At 56.2% G+C, this 18952-nt stretch overlaps 2 protein-coding genes across 6 annotated transcripts in view; both read left to right on the top strand.

The window, feature by feature from the left end:
• The window catches only part of NPLOC4 (NPL4 homolog, ubiquitin recognition factor), a 47272-nt gene extending 40076 nt beyond the window's left edge, over positions 1-7196 (top strand). Inside the window, exons 14-17 of the mRNA XM_084748180.1 lie at positions 122-217; positions 1659-1775; positions 3089-3191; positions 4987-7196. Of these exons, the coding sequence (XP_084604306.1) occupies positions 122-217; positions 1659-1775; positions 3089-3191; positions 4987-5144 (474 nt within the window). The 3' untranslated portion in view covers positions 5145-7196. The remainder of the gene's footprint in view (positions 1-121; positions 218-1658; positions 1776-3088; positions 3192-4986) is intronic.
• A 434-nt stretch (positions 7197-7630) lies between these two features.
• FAAP100 (FA core complex associated protein 100) lies at positions 7631-17978 on the top strand. 5 transcript variants are annotated; one of them, XM_084748177.1, is made up of 10 exons: positions 7631-8930; positions 9029-9147; positions 9755-10713; positions 11742-11898; positions 12550-13319; positions 13905-14045; positions 14959-15071; positions 16909-16995; positions 17233-17368; positions 17516-17978. In XM_084748177.1, the coding sequence occupies exons 1-9, from the start codon at positions 8766-8768 to the stop codon at positions 17362-17364; spliced, it is 2643 nt and encodes an 880-aa protein (XP_084604303.1). In that variant the 5' UTR covers positions 7631-8765; the 3' UTR covers positions 17365-17368; positions 17516-17978. The 5 variants fall into 5 exon arrangements, with proteins under 5 accessions (XP_084604303.1, XP_084604302.1, XP_084604301.1 ...); XM_084748176.1 differs by having other exon boundaries at positions 7633-8930; positions 13905-14041; positions 14955-15071; positions 17549-17978; XM_084748175.1 differs by having other exon boundaries at positions 7633-8930; positions 17549-17978.
• The last annotated feature ends 974 nt before the right edge of the window (positions 17979-18952 follow it).

Here is an 18952-nt window from a genome sequence, read left to right as displayed (position 1 = left end):
TCGCTTCAGCATAACTCACAGGCTTCGAGTGGCTGTTTGTGTTTGAACTGCTTGCACAGGCAGATGTGCCCGTTGTGTTTCTGGCACACTGTCACACTCTTGTTTTTTGTTGTTCTTTTAGATCACAACCACCTTCCCCAAGGATCCAGTTTACACTTTTTCTATTTCACAAAATCCATTTCCTATTGAAAACCGGGATGTACTGGGTGAGACACAGGTAAGCTCTTTGTCTTAGAGACAGAATTTAAAGGAACTTCCCTTTTTAACAAAGACTTTTTATTTACTTATTTATTATATACACAGTGTTCTGCCTGCATGTACACCTGCACAGCAGAAAACATCGGTTCACATTATAGATGGTTGTGAGCCACCATGTGGTTGCTGGGAATTAACTCCGGACCTTTGGAGGAGCAGGCAGTGCTCTTAACTTCTGGGCCATCTCTCCAGCCCCTTAAAGGAACTTCTAATTGTTTATCTAACATTGGTCTGATTTTCCCAAAAATCACCATTTTCACACTCCCCTGATTGATTAGCTGAAAAGTCCCACGAGGCCCTGCTCTGGGTGTTCCTGGCCTCTTGGGTGCCCTTTCTTTGCCATCTTAAATCCTCTGGAGCCTCGGCCTGCAGGCTTGCCAGAGGTGTTGCCGTTGCTGTTCATCACTTTTTGTTGTCTCTAAGCTTTCTCTGGTTGCAGGTTAACGGTCCCGTGCAATAGCAATGCAGACGGCCTCGCTTGCTGTAGGTCTGCCCGACCTTTACTGTCTCTGGGCTTGTTAGGGTCCGTCAGGCCCCATGTAGTGCTGACGGGCTCTGTTGCACTTGCCTCCCACTCTTTGCTTTAGCTGCAGAGCCAACCAGACCTGAGTTGCCAGTACTGCTTAGTATGCAAAGTCTGTGGCCTTACTTGTTTTTAGGGTGTGGTTTGGTGCCAGTATTTCAGAATATGGATTGGGAGGAGTAGCTATAACATTTACTTCTGGTGTGGTTCCTCACGGCGTGTCTGTCCAGGGACGTCTCAGGACAGTGTCAGTTACTTGGCAGACCTTTGAGATGCCCATGATGTCTAGGTGTTTAGAAGCTGCCTTTGCCAGGCGGTAGTCGTGTATGCCTTTAATCCCAGCGCTTAGGCAGCAGAGGTAGACAGATCTCTGTAATTTCAAGGTTAGCTTGGTGCGTAGAATAAGTTCCTAGACAGCCAGGGTAGGTAAAGGGGTGTTTTCTGCTTATCTGACCAATGTCTTGGATGTGAATCCACTTAAACACCTGCCTCAGCTGGGCTCCTAGCACTTGGAAGGCAGAGGCAGGTGGGTCTCCGTGGGTTCCAGGCCAGCCTGGCCTACAAAGGGAGTCCAGGACAGCCAGGGCTACACAGAGAAACCCTGTCTCGAAAAACAAAAACAAACCTCCTTATATACGTGGATCAGGTATGCAAGGGCTTCCCCCTGGGCTGGAGAGTCACGTCAGCCCTTCGGCTCTCTGCACCTCTTCTAGAGCCCCTTGATGGTCACTGAAACAGGACAGTGTGTTTATGCTATTTAGTGTGTATATGTTTAGTAGGGCTTGGCACTCTTCCTTTTTTTTTTTTCCTTTTTTTACTGCTAAGGATTTGTGATGAAAATTTATTATTTTCCTGTCTCCCGTCTTGACTCTTTCCTCAGGACTTCCACAGTTTGGCCACCTATTTGTCCCAGAATACCTCGTCCGTGTTCTTGGATACCATCTCCGACTTTCATCTGCTGCTGTTTCTGGTCACCAATGAAGTCATGCCACTGCAGGTACCAGCCTGCTGCTGCCTGCTTCCTTTGCTCAGATCCCTGGGGCTGGTGTGAAGCTTTGTGTCAAGCCATAGCTGTCTCATGCCCAGTGTGAGAATGTGCAGGCCCAGCACCTCACAGGGGGCCTTCATGGGAGATGGAGAGCGTTCACCTTTAGCTTTTGTGGTGAAGGACAGTTTGGTCATTGAGAATCACCTGGAGAGCACAGGAGCCTGGAGCCTGAGGGATCCGTCCGTGGACAGAGCCAGGGCCCCTGCTGTTTCCCAATACCCCTCACCTAATGAGCTGGTAATGGCCTGAGCCCAGGCTTCACCAGCTTCCTGGTCCTACACAGGCCATTGCACAATTGTCATTTTTAAGACAGGCCATAAGGGCATGTGACCTTGAATGTTTTTGCAGATGGGAGATGCTCTCTGAACAGCACAGGGCAACAGGTCCCACCAGGTCGCCTGTGTGTTTGTGGCATTGGGCATCCACAGTGTGAGTGTCCTTCTTTCCACGGCTTTTCTTTGCTTGTGATCCACAGAAATGCCAAGGAGATAGGAACATGTCTTTCTGAACTTGATCACACTACACTAACTCAGCTTCCTTCTGTAAGGGTGACAAAAGGGAGCTTCCCAGGGTATTCCCGCCCAGCAGCTCTTGTATCTTGCTGGGTGTACATACATAGTAGTATATGCACACCTAGGTCTGGGTGGCATGTTTCCCACCCAGTATAATGCTCTACATGAGCGTTTCTGGTTGTGGTCAGCCTTCTGGATTCAGGGTCAGCCCTGCCATCTGAATACAAGGTACGGAAGGGGCTGTCTACATCAAGACCAACTTTCTATCCAGCATGGCTGTTTTCCCTGATAGTGGTGAGTCTTATTGTAGAGACGTCTCTGTATGTTGACTCAAAGTCTACAGTTAGTTTTCAGGTACAGTGGAGAAGAGGAAGAGCAGAGGCACATTATGAGGTGTGGGCAGGTCTTACAACTTAGGCTCCTGTCTACCGCCTGCCTCTAGGACCCAGGGATGTCAATTTTTTCCTTGTTGTTGAGGCTGTTTGAGAAGAAAGTACATTTTCAGCTCACTTTAGCATTGAAGTCTACATTCGATGCCTGCTTTTCTCTCTCTCTTTACTGGGGACCAAACTCTGTGCTTTTCACATTGAGCCAGTGCTCTGCCACCATGCTGAATCCCCAGCTAAAGCGAATGTGACAGCCTCTGCGGTTTTTTTTTCAATCTTTGAAAGATGTTATTGATGTTTTTTTTTAAAGTAAGTCTTTTCCCTCAGTCAGAACACAATAGACCCTCCTTGTGGCTTCTTGCAGGACAGCATCAGCCTGCTGCTGGAAGCCGTGAGGACCAGAAATGAGGAGCTGGCGCAGACATGGAAAAAATCTGAACAGTGGGCGACCATCGAGCAGCTCTGCAGTAAGTGTGCTCAGTCCTCCTCCCAGGGCCACAGTCAGCACAGAACATGGGCCTCTGGCCCAGTGCTTCTTTGGAGTGAGTGCACGAAGGGACAAACATAGGTGCCCTCCTGTCGTGGTTGCCGATGTGGCCATAATCCTTAGGTTTGTAGAGTTGTAAGCTACGTGATTGTAGACAGACAGATCCTGGTCTGAAAAGGTATCTGTGAGCACCGCATGTGTTTCCATCCCCCACACTTTGATGGTGTGACAGAACCACTGCCAGGACAGCAGGTGTCAGGGCTAGAGCTCCAGTGCTCACCAGCGCTAACCCAGGAAGTGCCGTGTCTGACTGTCAGTCTATGCACACACGGCAGTGCACACCTTCAACCCCAGCACTTGGGAGGCAGATGCAGATAGATCTCTGTGGTTTAGGGCAGCCTGCTCTACAAAGTTCCAGGGCAGCCAGGGCTACATAACAATCCTATCTGGAAAAACAGGCAAGACTTGGGCACACCTTGAGTGTACTAGGTGGAGTCACCTAGTTTCTGTTTTGTAGTGGAGCCACCATGACACCAGGAGAGCTGGTGTGACACACGCTGTCCTCTAGCCTCTGAGAGTCCGTCTCTCCTCCTGTAAGATGTTATTTTCCCAGGGCTGTTTCTCTGTGTAACTACATTGGCTGTTCTGGAACTCGTATTGTAGACCAGGCTGGCCTCAAATTCACAGAGATCTGTCTGCCTCTGCCTCCTGAGTTCTAGGACTAAAGGCGTGCGCCACAGACAACTTTTTAAAAAAGAAAAATGAAGTTACCAGGTTTTTACATTTATTTAGAGACAGAGAGAACCTAGAAAAGCCAAGACCTTCTGAAAGTCAAGCTGAGAGCTGGAGCAGCCGCACTGCCACACTCAGAACTGTGAAGCCTCAGTGCCCTAGACCACATGGTGTTGACATGAAGGCCGATAGCCTGACAAGTAGTTATGAGTGATTTGGAGCAAAGGGTCAGAGCCACAGACTAAAGAGACAACGGTTGTCACAGGACGCGCTGAGCTGAGCTAGATGGCTGGGAAACTCGGAGAACTACAGCTCTCACTGTGGTACTTGAAGACCAGCCTAGGAGAGGTGTGACGTTTAATAGGACCTACACCCAGCCAGGTCAGCCAGGGCTACACAGAAACCGTCTCAAAAAACAAAACGAGAGAGAGAGAGAGAGAGAGAGTGTCACACCTATGTCTTTATGATCTCAGAGCAGACAAAAATTCCTTTAGACAGGAATCAGGACTTTGGGCTAGGGCACAGATATATACCAGCCACAAACCTGGTGAGCTGGCCAGAGGTGGGCTACGCAGTGAGGGGTGGCTGAAGTTGCTGACAGTGCTCACCCAAGCAACAAAAGAGAATTGTTCAAGTTGAAAATGAAACACTGTTTGAGTTGAAGGAGACTGCTGGCCACTTGGAGAGGCACAGACAGGGACACAGTGCCTGGAATGGCTCTGCTTGGGAGTGGGTGTGCTTTTCCCAGGAGACCTCACGAGGGATCTGGCCTGAGGGGTAGCTGTGTCACTGCTGGAACTGTACCAGGAGAGAGGGAGGTCCCGATCTATAAAGGTCATGGCCACCGCAGGCTGTGCTGGCTCTCACAGGGATACCTAGCAACAAGGGAGTGAGCTTCAAGTGCAAGTAGGGGAGCTGCGTGCTGACTGGAGCCAGAGCAGTTGGTGTGCTAACAGTTTGGAGCCGCCCCTGCCCCTGCCATGGTGTTCTCAGGAGATCTCTGGTCTGTGCAGAAATGATGTGTCCTCACTCTACCCCCACAGGCACTGTTGGCGTGCAGCTCCCAGGCCTCCACGAGTACGGTGCAGTCGGGGGCTCTGCTCATGCTACCACCTCTGCCATGTGGGCCTGCCAGCACTGCACCTTCATGAACCAGCCTGGCACGGGCCACTGCGAGATGTGCAGCCTCCCCAGGACCTAGGGCTCTGGCTCTGCTGGGTGGGACTGGCCAGCCCAGCCCTCTCTCGTCTGTAAGGCCTGGAGCAGTGGGGCCAGCTGCCCTGCTGCCCCTGCGTGTACTGAAGCTTCTCAGTGCAGATCTCGAAGAGAAAGAACCCCAGCTGTTGTGCTGGGGTTGAACAGAACCTCCCAACTGGAAAGGCAGAGCATCGCTGCCCAAGAACACCCCACATGCCTCACCTAGTTAACAGCTCCCCGCCATATGGGAGGGACTGAGCACCTCCAAACAATCACCTGGACTGGGGTACACCGAGAGGTCGCTGCTGTCACCCAGCCGTCTTTCCCCCCTATATGCTTTTTGTTTTCTGCCTCCCCCGCCCTTCTCCCCCAGTTTTTGGATGGAGGCTCCTAGCTGTCTCTGTGCCCTCTGGGAGCATGTGTGGCCAGGCTGTGGCCACCTTGGTCTGACCTGCAGTATAGTGCACCCCTGCCCTTTACTGCCTGAAATCCGCAATTACCAGTAATTCCCACTTAGAAAGCTTTTATTTATTGTTTTTAAGATAAAACTGCACAGATGGGAGTGAAAGAGATTTAATTCTGCTTTCTTTCCTCCTTCAGTGCAGCCCCTCTTGGGTGTTCAGGGTGGTTATTGGGCAGGGGGCCGCCATCAGTTCTCCTCTGAAGTAAACCTCAGTGCCTGAGACTTTCCTGCCACGCCGCAGACAGTGGCAGTTGGTAGCATGGGGGCTCAGCAGAGCAGTAGCGGCTCTTGCCTGGCAGTCAGCCCCTTCAAGTCTGTGGGCCAGCCCTGGGGTTCTGGTCCCCTCTCCCAGCACTGTTCCTTTACCCAAGGTGTCCCTACACCGTGGCCTTCTTGCACAGTGCTGTGGCAATTGAGAAAACCTAGAAAAGGTGCCCATTTGACCACTGTGAGGCAAATAGGAACGGTCTCTGAGGGTCCCGTGTGGCTGTGCCGTGACAGCCCTTACCCAGGTAAGATGTGGATATCTTGACGCCTCTTTTGCCTTAATGAGAGCTAAGTCAGCTGAACTTCACCCTGGGGAAGGCCATGCCAGCCGTGGTCTGCTGGGAGCCATGTGTGTCACACTACTGGAGTGCACCCCTGCTTCCTTCCGCATCCTTGGCCCAGGGGACAGAACGCTTGTTTGCCAGGTTTTTGTGGCAGGGCTAGGGTCAGCACCTCTGGTTTCACCTGGCCTGAGACCCGAAGTTAAAGGCCCTGGGGCTGTGGACCTATTGAGCTTGGTTTGGTATTGACAGGGTCATCCGGGAGGGTCAGGAGTGGCCGAGAGCAAGGCAAGGGTGTCTCCAGCCAGTGCTGAGGGCTAGCTAACCCCCTCCTGGTAGTTCCCATGGCTAGGACTTCACATTGCTGTCTTTCCTGGTCCCTAAGATCTGGTACTGGATGTCCTGGCGTCGCTGTGTTCATGACTTAGTGTGTTTCCAGTGCCAGTCGCGCTGGCCCCATTATTCCTGCTGGGCAGATGCTGAACAGCACAGCCCTGGGGACCTTTTCCACTACTCACTACTCCACTCATCTTTGTCTACAGAGTTAGTTTTTCTCATGTTCTGCCAGCCACATAATTCTTGTTTTCTCTGTCTTTTTGCTAAAGAAATTGTTGTGATTTCTCTGCTTATGGTTTTGAGTTACTCTTTGTTCAGTAATGCACTTTATTTTATTGTCCAAAGAGAGTCAAGCTAATGCTACCAGCTTGGGATGAGCCCTAAAGCAGGTTCAGGCCTGGGCAGCTCAGCTACCTCCTCGATGGAGGTGGCCTGGTCCCACCTCTCGTCCCTCCTGCCATCAGGCCCTGCAGCCCAGAACGGGGTTCCATGTGGGCACACCAAGTGAGCCCCATGGCTGCCATGGTCCTCTTCAGGCTCAGAGATGGGGTCTATAGCGCCAGCCTTGCTCTGACCAGCCTGCTCCCGGGACATGGGTGCTCCCGCTTCGGCTCTGCTTTGGGCTCATAGGTGTGCACTGGCTGGTGTGGACTAGTATCTCTTTGACCCCAGCCCTGCAGTGGAACCTAATAAAAGCACCTGAAGCGACTGTCCTGCTCGCAGTGCATTGTCCACGGTTGTGTCCTGTGGTTTGAATGGGTTGCCTTGGGCTTGCGGCAGTCTTGGGTGCTCGAAGCTGGTGTGCAGAAGACGGCGGAGGACGCTTCCAACCCTGCAGGAGATGCAGAAACTGCCGCGGAAGGCTCATCTCCACCTTTCCGGCCATGGGTTCTTAAGAGTAGGCTGGGGACAGGGCTCAGAGATCTGTTCCAAAGGCCACTCAGAATTGGTGCAATTGGGTCCAGGCCTCACCCTCAGGTTAAAGTTCTGGTTTGTTTTTTGTTCTTAATTTTTTATTTTAATTTACAGCTAGGCATGGTGGACCATGCCTTTATTCCCAGCACTCTGGAGGCAGAGCCAGACCAGGGCTATACAGAGGCTCAAAAATATTAATTTGGGTGGGGGGTGCCATTTTGAGACTGTGTGTGTGTGTGTGTGTGTGTAGGTTTGCTGTCCTGGAACCAGCTTTTAAACTCAAGAGATCCAATGTCTCTGCTCCTGGAGTGCTGGGACTAAAGGCTTGTGCTATCTCCTGCTTTTACTGTTTTTTTGTGCACATGAATAGTGGGGTCAGGAAAGGATGTTAAAGGTCGAGGCTGAGAATGAAATTTGGGTCTTCTGCAAGAGTCGTGTGTGCTCTTGGGTGCAGGGCCATCTATCTCTCCAGCCCCCAGGATAGTGTTTTGACTGCTGCACTGGAAATATACTGTGCTCCAAGCCCACCGCGATATTTTGTGCCTGGTTGTGCCCCCAGACCCTTTATTTGTAGATTTGGCTACTGGGTTTTCAGGTGAGCGTTCTTTAAAGAGACAAGGTTGCCTGGCTGGCCCCAAACTCAACTCGAGCATTCCTGCCTCAGCCTCCGGAGTAGCTGCTGGCACAGAAGCACAGGCAGTGGCATCTAGTTTCTGATGAATGTTCTGGAAGCGTGGAGAGTACTTGATCGCGCTCCTGGGGCCTCATCCAGAGTAGAAGTCTCAGCCTGCTTCCTCAAAGAGGAGAGAATAGAGCTGTCCCCGGAGAAAATGGAGTTTCCCTTAGACCTTGCTCATTAGGCCTTTCGGCATCTGCTCCGATTCCAAATCACATTTACGTCCCGACACCTTCACGCGTGGAGGGAAGGCGTGGCAGGCTGGCACAAAGCCCCCTCTCCCTGATGAAGAGGCTGCTCGGTGTGCCGAGCCACCATACTGCAAAGAGCCTGTGCTATACTGGTGGTAGCCTGTCGAGTGCAGAGGCAAGTGCCGCCTGCGACCTTGCACTAGGGCGACCTCTCCTCACCAGGGGGGGTCCGAGGCAAGCGCCCTGACCTGCGCCCGAGCGGACTTGCAGGACCGCATCCCCCTTGGCCAGCCTCGGGCTTCCAGCGCTTCGCTGCGACCGTGGCTCCTTGCTAAGCCGGGCGTTCCCGCCATCTAGCGGGACCGTGGAGCAGCCGGCCACGCCCCCGCAGCGCCGTGGCCGCTTTACGGCGGAGGCCGCGCCGCGCCGTGGGCGGCCGTAAAGCCTGGAGGCGGCGCCGCCTCTCCCGGCAGAGCTCTGGCCCGGCGCCCGCAGGATGGCGGGCGCTTCCTCGCGCGTGCACTACCTGTCCGACTTCTGCTGCCCGCCCGGAGGCCGCGCGCCGGGGAAGCCGCACGTGCTGCGTCATGAGGCGGAGGTCTTTCTGTCCGCCGGGCGCGAGTTCGTCTATGTGTACGACCAGGAGGGCGGGCTGCTGACGGTGAGCGGCGGGAGGGCGGGCGGGCGGGCGCGCCGTCCCGAGGTGAGCCGGGGCCGCGGGTGCCCTCGCCTGACCTCGCGCTCCCGGCTGGCGCACAGGCGATCTACCAGTTTCCCGACCAGGTGTGGCACCTGCAGCTCCTGGCCACCCGCAGGGCGCTCTACGTTCTGTGCGCGCGCACCGGCATCTACTGCCTGGCGTTGGACTCACGGAGCAGGTGAGGGGGCGTGGCCCCACGCGGTTCCGCCCGGGTCCCCGGGGAGGCCTCGCGACCCTGACCTGCTTTCGTTACCCCTGTAGCGGTCCGTATTGACTGGCCACCGATGGCGCCCTGGGGTGGGGCGGGGTAGGGGGGCGACACCTGTGAACCGCAGGCGTAGCTGTAGTGTCTGCGTCCATCAAGTTCTTAGCTGCTGAGGCCTCAGGCAGTGACGCCTGCAGCCAGGAGCACAATTGCCATCGCTCTCAGGTGTCGGGCAAGACCTCTCAGGAGTGGGTCTCAGAAAGCAGGTGTCTCCTGTTAGTAGTGACAGCCAAAGAGTGCTGGCCATTGGCTTGTGCCGGAAAACAACTATACAGCCCAGATACAGCCTTGGGGGCTCATATCCACGCTGATGAGCTTTGCCTGTGAGCTGTTTGTGGCTGATCCATACGTCAAGTGGTGTGTGTGACCTACTGAATGACCTGTGGGCTCCTGCGGGCTCTGTGGGAGCGCTCATGAGCACTTCCCGTGATGTCGCCTCCCTAGAGCAAGTCAGGTTGTTGTTGAAGGTAAACCGAGTCTCCCTCACCCAGTACTGAGTACTGTTGCATTGTCCCTGAAGGTCTGCGAGCCTGGCCTGTACAGAGGACAGAGAGGATGAGGCTAACCCTCCCCGTGTGATCCACGTGGACCCAGATACCTGCGTCCTCCCTGATGCTGCACTCCGTGCCTTCGCTGTGCTGGACGATGTGCTGGTCACCCTGGCACAGGGCTCCACCCAATGGAAGATGCAGCTATTTGAGCTGCCCGGTCCAGGGGAGGAGCCTCTGCCTGGAGGCCAGCTTGGTGAGGTGGAGTTGTCCACCTGTACCCCTCCAGGTGGAGTGCCTGGGAAGCGTGCAGCCCCCTGCTTCCTGCCAGTGCTGCGCTGTGTGTTCCCACCAGACTCCAGGGCACCTCACGGTCACCCCCAGGGCTGTGGGTGCTCCATGCTGGAGGAGGCCCTCTTCGGTCTACTCTTTGGGGTCGACGCCGCCCTCCTGCAGTCCCCTGTGGTCCTCTGCGGTCTCCCCGATGGCCAGCTTTGTTGTGTGGTCCTAAAGGCCTTGGTTACTTCTGGGTCAGCCCCTGGGGACCCGAAGGCCCTGGTCAAGATCCTGCATCACCTGGAGGAGCCTGTGGTCTTCATCGGGGCTCTGAGGGCAGAGCCACAGGCTGAGGAGGCGGCAAGAGAGCTGCTGCCTGGTGAGAACGTGCACTCTGACTGCCTGGTGGCGCTGGGCCACCAGGGCCGGACACTGGCCATCAGGGCCAGCTGGAGCGAGGCAGGGAACCTGGTGCCGGAGCTCCGTGAGTACTGCCTCCCAGGGCCTGTGCTCTGTGCCGCCTGCGGCCGGGATGGCCGCATGTACCACAGCACCCCCTCAGACCTCTGTGTGGTAGACTTGACTAGCAGAGGCACGCCTTGGAACCCTGAGAAGCCAGATGGGACCATGGGAGGTCTGCCTTCCGTGCTGTGCCCAGCCAGCTTGAATATCTGCAGTGTCGTTGCTCTCTCTGTGTCATCAAGAACACCCTCAGGTACGTGACAGAGCCTTGGGCCAGGCCCCTCCTTAATAGCCTTCCTACGCTGTCCTTACTCCTTGCCTTGTTCTTTGGTGAGACTTCCGCTAAGCCAGCAGGTGCAGGCTCTCCTCACCAGGCCTGTCTCAGGGTCCAGGCACCTCTGTATGTGTCCTGCTCGGGATTGGGTGATGGGTGCCACTCCACCTGGGTGTGCTATGGCCCCTCAGCTGGGTGCCACAAGCACGTGGCTTGTGGGGTTGACGTAAGAGTGCCGCCTCTTAGGCCAGGCCAGGCCTCCATGTATCCTGTGAGAGCTGGGTGCGCCCGCTTCAGCAGCTGTATGGCCTGTTTATGAGCCATTCAGGGGGTGTCTCAGGGCTCTCTAAGGAAGCGTTAGCTAGGTTTGCCCGACTCTGGCACGAAAGGAAGACGCCTCCCGAACCCCCAGTGTGTTTCCATTAAGATCAACTGAGAGTATGCTAAATCCTGTTGCAGAGAACACTTCGCAGGAGTAAAAATGCTTTGAAGGAAAGAGCCAAACTACTGCAGGGGGTGGGGGTTGGGGGCGTGGCCTAAGACTAGGGACCTGTGAAGTGGCCTTCAGCTGCTCAGCTGCCCGCTTGAGGGTTCCTGGTAAGAGCTGTGTTGGTGTAGGGAAGCAAGCTGACCCACGGCAGGGCGGGCCGTGAGGATGTGGTGGAGAAGCCAGGCTTCCTGAGCTGTGACTGTGAGCCTCCAGGGCACTTGTCTTGGAAGGCTCAGCAGCCCAGCTTTGTGGGCACCACACAATGTCCCCTTTTGGCCCTCTCTGTCCTGTGTGGACCAGGTGCCACCATCACCTCTGTCCTGATCATCTTGTGTCAGCAACGTAAGGCGCGTATACAATTTAGTGGTCCCTGCCTCTGCTCGGCCTCCCAGGTCCCCTCACTTCCTTCTGTGGACCCTGCCTTGCTAACCCTTTTTTTCTGGAGTCCAGAGAAAACACCACTGAGTGTCCGGCAGCTGCTCCACATTTGCTGACTGGCCCTGCATGTGTCACTCAGGTGGCACGGAGCTCCTGGCCCTGTCTTCTAAAGGACGCCTGATTACCTGTAGCCTGGACTTGAGCCCTGAGGCGCCTGTGCCTGCCAAACTGACCATGGCAAATGCAGGCCAGAAGATTAAGGAGCTGCTCTTGGACATCGGCGACGTCTCTGAGAGGTGAGCCGAGAGCTTGTACTCTGCTCTTGGGGGCAGCATTGTGAGTAGAGCTGGTGGGGGGTGGGAAACAACCATCTGTGTGGCTATCTCGCCTCTGTCTCCATCAGGAGCCACAGAATCTGTGCACATGCCCTCAGAATTCCTCTCAGTTCCCCCACCTCCCCTCTGACAGGGCCCGGGGACCTCCCCTTACCAATCCCTTGCTGGCCGGGGTGTCCCTGCACCCAGCACAGCTCCCGACATCAGAGCTAGTTCCTCCTGCTTTGGGCCTAGAGCTGGTGACTGCAGGTTTTATGGCCTTGAGACTTGGGGATACTCCCACAAAGCCTAAAGGGAAAGGGGCCGATTGTGAGCATGGGTGGGGTGATCCATGGCCTGGCTCACCCTTAGCAGGCATAGGCCAGTTCGGCACCTCCGTCCTGTCCTGCCTCCTATAGCTAAGAATGATGACCAGGTCAGGCAGCTTCAAGTGTCCTCCAAAGGCCTTCACAGTTGGGACAGGGACAGGCGCTCCATGGGCCTGGGAGCTGCTTGCGTCCTCAGAGACCTGTGCTCCAACAAGGATCGGGTGACGTCCCCGTAGGGAGCCCACCAACATGGCTCCCTCTGATGTGATCTCATTCTCCTGGGCGGCATGACTGTCCCTTGCAGGGTGTCCTTTCTGAAGAAAGCTGTTGACCAACGCAACAAGGCCATAACAAGCCTCAACGAGGCCATGAACGTGAGCTGTGCCCTGCTCTCCAGCCAGGAGGGTGGCCGGCCCATCTCCTGCGCCATCACTGTCTCCTGGAGCCGCCTGGAGTTGCGAGACATGCTGATGGCCACCTGCACACTGGACAACAGTAGCAGCTTCTGCCTGGGCCAGGGCTGGACCTTGTGTGTTCAGGCGCTAACAAGTTCCTCTGCCTTGGACCTGGACGGGGCGGGCTCGACGTTCACCTATACCATGCCAGTGGACAGCCTAGGCCCCGGCAGTCGGCGGGAAGTGACATTGCCCCTGGGTCCTAGTGAGAGTGGCGCGCTTGACCTGCCAGTGACCATGTCCTGCTGGCTCTTCTATAGCCTCAGGGAGGTGGTGGGTGGGGCCCTGGCCCCCTCCGACCCTTTAGAAGACCCTTATTTGGAGACTCTCCCTCTCAACCTTCCTAAGCAAGAGGGTGTCTGTCTGCCCCTGTGCAAGCGCACAGTGGACATGCTGCAGTGTCTGCGCTTCCCTGGCGTGGCCTCGCACCCTGCACAGGCCCCCTGTGTGCCTGGCCCTGCCTGTGAGCCTGTGGAGACTTTCCTGAAGACCTGCCAAGGCCCTGGCAGTGAGCCATCGGGTGCTGCCTCCCTGCGGGCCAAGTACCTGCCTCCATCCACAGCCTCCATCCGGGTGTCAGCGGTGCTCCTCAGAACGGCCCTGGAAGACGGCCATGCAGGTTGGTGGCACTACTGGCTTCACTTTGACCTCAGGGCCCTGCAGCCTGTGGAACTAGGGTGTCCCTTTCTCTCCCTCTGCATCCTGGCTGCTGGAGGAGTCTTATGTCATGTTGTCCTGTGGTATCCCTTGTGTGTTTCTTAAAAACTGAGGAGGTACAACCTAAGAGGCAGTTGTCACCAGAGAGCAGCTCGGTGAGTTCTCACACACAAGGCACCTAGGGTCCCCAGAGCTGTTACAGCCCCGGGCTTGGCTTTTGCTCCCACTGTGTGCAGAGCCATTTGTATTGTTTGGGCCTGGCTCCCAGTCTGTTGAGGGCAGGCAGCCGCCATGTTGCACCTTGTTCCTGCCTGTGCACCCCAGGGCTGCTAGGACTAAGCCGTGTGCCTCATGGGACTTTCTGAGCTCTGGGTCTGTCGCCCTCTGACAACCTCCATCCCTCCCTGCCTCTTGGCTAACTAGCCTAGCGCCCTGATGTGGTAGGACTGTGGGCATTTGGGACACTAACTTGGGTGGCATTGGAAAGGGAGCGTTTGACAGAAGCCACACAGGTGCCTAGGCTCCAGCGGGTGCCCCTCTCTTCCAGGTTTCCAGCTGTGCAGTGCTACCCTGCGGTGGCTCCTTGCCGAGAACGCTGCTGTAGAGGTTGTGAGGGCCCAGGCACTGTCGTCCATCCAGGGGATCGCCCCAGACGGTACTGATGTCAACCTCATCGTCCATGAGGCAAGTGGGGGCCACCGTTCTTGGGGACATGGACCTTAGGGCCCATGATGCTCCTGATGCTCCATGGTCCCTGGGCCATTGCTCATGAAGAATCAATTTACCTATCAGCCCCATATGTCTCACCAAGACTGTGCCCCTGGGAGGACCAGCCCTGTCCAGCTCTACCCGTCATGGGTCCCCTTCTTCCTGTGCGCTGCTAGGGTCACAGTGGACAGTAAATAGAGCAACTGCCTCAAGCCAGGAACAGTTTACCTGCTGGACCACCAAAGGACAATGGGTCCCCTTTCCAGTGAAACAGCCCATGCCCCTCCCTTCCCCTCTCATACAGCCTCTTTTGGGGGTCCTCCAAGCAGCCAGCATTCCCTGCAGGAGATCTTTACATCTCACGGTCAGAGGCTCTTGGAGACTAGTTCTGCCTGCCAAGAACCGGGGGCCTCCGCTCCCAGAGCTCGGGCCACGCCCTCCATGTTTCTTAGCCCTTTCAAGCCAGGCTATATCCCTGGGCCAAGACTAGGAACTGGAAGTGGTCCTGGTCAGTGGACAGAGTCACATGGAGAGACCACTGGTTGCTAAGGCCTTTCTGCAGCCCCCAGGCTCTGCGTCTTACCTACTGTGTGGAGAGCAAGCCATGGCTCCCTATCCCTCAGCCCGTACTGAGCACTGTGAGGACCTCCTGGAGGGGGAGGGTGCTGAGGTGTCCACAGAAAGGCTTCCAGCCCCCTGTGTTAGGGCTCACGCTGTCTATTCCTGGTTTGGAGCCAAGTTTAGTTGGGTCTTAGTACAGTTCAGAGTGAGGAGGCTGTTCCCCACTGACCGGTTTTTTTTTACTGTTGTGTCTCCAGCCTGCCCATCTCTAAAATGTGAAGAGCAGTGCAGGCCATGTCACAGCTACTCAGGGCCTCGTATGTTGCAGGTAGCTGTGACTGATCTGAGCCCTGCAGGGCCCATCCAGGCTGTGGAGATCCAAGTGGAAAGCTCCTCTCTGGCCAACATGTGCAGAGTGCACCATGCTATCATCAAACGGATCCAGGTACGACAGCTGGCAGGGGTGGGGTGTGGGAGGAGGCTATGAAGGCAGGGCGCAGCTGCCCAGGTCTCCTCTGTGGACCCACACAGCTGCGGGCAACACTGTGCATCGCCACCTCCAAAAAAGGGTGCACGTATGAGCCCTCCAAGCAAACCAGACACTCCCCTCCGGGTGCCACCCACAAGCTCAGAAATGTCAGATAAATGTCTCGTCGTCACCTGTCATGTCTGGGTCTGAGCCCCAGGAATGGACTCCAGGCCAAGGTTCCTGAGTGGAAGGAACAGGCCAGCGAGCGAGGCCATCGTCCCGAAGAAGCCGCTTGCGCACTGTGCCCTTGCCTACTTGGGGCCACAGTTCTAGGTCGGGAAAAGCTCCCGTGCCCTGAGTCTCCCCTGGTGCTATCAGATAGCTCTGCCCAGGGCACTGTCCCCCACTTGTGACAGTGTGGCCCTGCCCCAAGGCAAGTTCTGCAGTTGGTTCTTGGCTGTCACCTCCACCGTCCTCACCTTGGAACTGGTCCTGGGCTCTCGGGTGCTGCTTCCCCCAACAATCTGGGCCCAACAGCTGACCGGTGCTCTGAATGGAGGGCCAGGTGGACATGCTAGTTGCTTCCGGAGCTGTAAGGTCAGCTGGATATTCTAACACGTGCCCCCCAGGGGTTCACTGCCTGGTCCTGAGCCAATTGCAAAGCTCACCCCATCAAGTGTGTGGGTAACAGTGGCAGGCCATAACACAATTGTGGGCTAGCGGGGTGGTCTCCAAAGCAGCGGTGCTGCAGCCAAAGGAACTGCCACAGGGCAGCCAGCCTCTGAGGACACAGCCACATAGGGTTAAGGCCACCCTAGTGACTTCATCTTGGTCATCTTTAAAGAGTCCATTTCAAAACTATATTCAGAGGAACTGGGCTCAGGAATTCATGTGTGACTTCAAGGGGACAGAGTTGCTTCTTGATAGAGAATCAGTGGGGCAGTTGTCCCCTAGGTAGCATTCAGGCTACTAGTAGCCACACACCCCCATGGTCCAATGACAGGAATCTGTCCATAGCCACTAGGCCCAGCAGGACGTTAGCTTCCCCACTGGAAACACTCCATGGGACCCTGGGCGGACATTCGGCCTAGTCAGGTCTGCCCAGGAGGCTTTGCTCATCCCTGAAGAGGCCTCTGGGCCTCACCTTTGAGACAATCATAGCATTTAGCAAGTTCAGCTATCTTCAGATAGCAAAAAAGGGTGTTGAGGGCTAAGTGAACCTGCAGAGGAGATGAGCAAAAAGGACCAGATGGGGGCCCTGCCTGCCCAAAGTTTGCCTGAGCCACAGCAGGGGGACTTGGGTTTAGGGTAAAAGGCTTTTTAAGCCAGGTGTGGTGGCACACACTCAGTCCCAGCACTCGGGAGGCAGAGGCAGGCAGATCTCTGTGGGTTTGAGGCCAGCCTGGTCTACAAAGCGAGTTCTAGGACTGTGAGGGCTACACAGAGAAACCCTGTCTCAAAACAAAAAGGCTCTTTGGTTAAGCCTAGTGACGCATTCCAAATTCCCAGCTCTTGGTAGGTTGTGGCAGGAGGCTCACTTCAAGGCCAGCCTACGCTACATAGTTGAGGCTTGCCCGGGCTATTCAAGGCCCTGACTTCAATTCCAGAAATGCTCTAATTACTGTCAGGGGAGCTGCTGCTGCTCTGAGGAAAAGTGGTCAGGGTGGGGTGGAGACACTACTGGGTGAGTGAGCGGGCTCCCCGTGGGAGTCGGGGTCATGATGCTCTGACGGCACGAAGCCCTAAGCTGTAGACCCAGGCACCCACGCTGCACAGTTGGGAGCACTCTCCAGGACACCCTTATGTCCCCCAGACTATGGTCACAGAGCAGGCCGCACAAGGCTCCAGCCCACCCGATCTCCGTATGCAGTACCTGCGGCAGATGCACGCCAACCACCAGGTGAGCCCCAGACGGCATGTGGGGGTGCCCGGTTCTCAGTGTGGGCTGGGTCCTCTGCATGGGATGAGATGTGTGGTATCATGCCCGTTTCCTGTTGGTCTGGCTAGGTCCATGTGGCTGCATGTCACGTATTTAAGGCTGTGTGGCCCAGTTTGGTTTTCTGGACTGCCCACTGTCTCCCAAGTATAAGGCGTCCCTAGGTGGGAAGCCGGGCTGAGCCGTGCTGCCTGCCCACAGGAACTGCTTCGTGAAGTGCAGACCCTGCGTGAGCAGCTGTGCGCGGAGGACGAGGTGAGCTCCTGCTCCACGGCCCAGGCACTCTTGCAGATCTACAAACAGCTGCGCAACCCGAGCCTCGTCCTGCTGTGACCAGGTAGGTGCTGGCCCAGCGCTCATAGTGCTGCCCGGATGGGGGGGGGGGCAGAGTGAGTGAGTGAGTGAGTGAGTGTGTGTGTGTGTGTGTGTGTGTAGGGGTGGGGGGGACGTGAGGTGAATTCAGGCATGTCTGCACCAACAACAGGCTTTAGTGTCTCCCATGCCGTCTTCCTGACAGCTGCTGGCCAGCTCCGCGTCACTGTGGGACACACTCTAGGCTGAGTGTTGGGGCTCGCCTGGCAGCGCCCCTCCACTGGAGCATCTGCACCCCTGATGAGAAGTGTCGTCACCCAAGTGCTCAGGCCATGGAGACACAGGGTTTCTGGGGTTTGGGACTGTCCTGCTGCTGCTGCTGCCCCCAGCACCCCTTCAGGAGCGTGGGCTGCCCCTCTGGAACCACCAGGTGGCAGAGTGCTCACTGCAACCAAAGCACAAAGACCTTTGGGAGGGCTCCCCCCGGCGCCAGAAGCCTGCCGCGTGTCTGCGGCACTGTGCCCCACTTGTGGTGCTGTTCTTCCCATGGGGGAGAGCGTGTCTGCAGAGCCCAGGGCCTGCCTGCTGAGTTCTGTCTGTGAGGTGCTGTGCTAACAAGCTACCCTTTTCATGAAGCTCCAGGTGTCAGCTGATGTGTGTCACTTCCGTCCTGAGTCTCTTCTGAGCCCTGCTGTGCCCTGGGCAGTGTGGCGGAAAGCCCTTCCCAGCTTCTCCTTGGCCCTCTTGACAGGACATTCCTCACAGGACCCCCACTGCCCTCCCCCAGAGCTCCTCTGGCCATTTAGGGTGGGAGAGTCTGGACACACTGAGGCTCCCAGCTTCTGCCACCTCACCTCACAGGGTATTTACAAGGGAGTTTGTCCACCCTGTAGGAAAGAGTCCTCTGTGGAGGCAGGAAGTACAGCTGGCCAGCTTGACACCGCCTGGCATCTGTACAAGACTGGCTTTAACAAGTTGCTCGCTGCCAGGGTGACCCGCTTGCTTTGGCCCCAATGGCCTAAGAGCCCTGTCCATAGCCTGACCATAGCCTCCCAAATGGGGCCTCTAGCTCCGTCATGTAGTGTGCATGGCCATGTCTGGCTCCACTGCTGGCTGGCTGGCTGTCAAGGTTGACACTCCCTAGTTGCCCTGCTTGCCCTTACACCCCACAGAGATTGCAAGGCTTGTCTTTAGACTGAACGCCAGCACCGTGTCCTCAGGGACTGCTGGCGAGTGTCCCACCTCAGCCTTGCTGGGCACCTGGACACAGACGTGTCTGGGCTTGTGATCCTTGGCACTGGCAGAATCAGTAGGGCCCACAGCAGACTTAGGTGGCTGCCAGAATTGAAGAAACACTGGTCTTAGCTGGGGTAAGAACCACTGTCCCAGCCGGGGCCCCAGTCTTGCCCACACATGCCTGACATCCGGGACACTGCAAGCCAGGGACTGCCTGGGCTCACAGGCTAAATTCTGAGACTTGGCCCACTTGGGATGGCTGCTAAGGCTATGCCCTGACATGTGACCCTTGTCACTTTGGGTAAGCCAAGAGCATCCCTAAGAGTGAGGGTAGGTGTCTGGCCACAACTTCCTTCCCAGCAGCTAGGCATGG

This window comes from Acomys minous (assembly GCF_964271855.1).
Source record: "Acomys minous genome assembly, chromosome: 12".
In the NCBI taxonomy this organism is placed as follows: Eukaryota; Metazoa; Chordata; class Mammalia; order Rodentia; family Muridae; genus Acomys; species Acomys minous.
The sequence above is the reverse complement of the archived record's forward strand: the minus strand, read 5'-3'. Positions and strand labels throughout refer to the sequence as shown.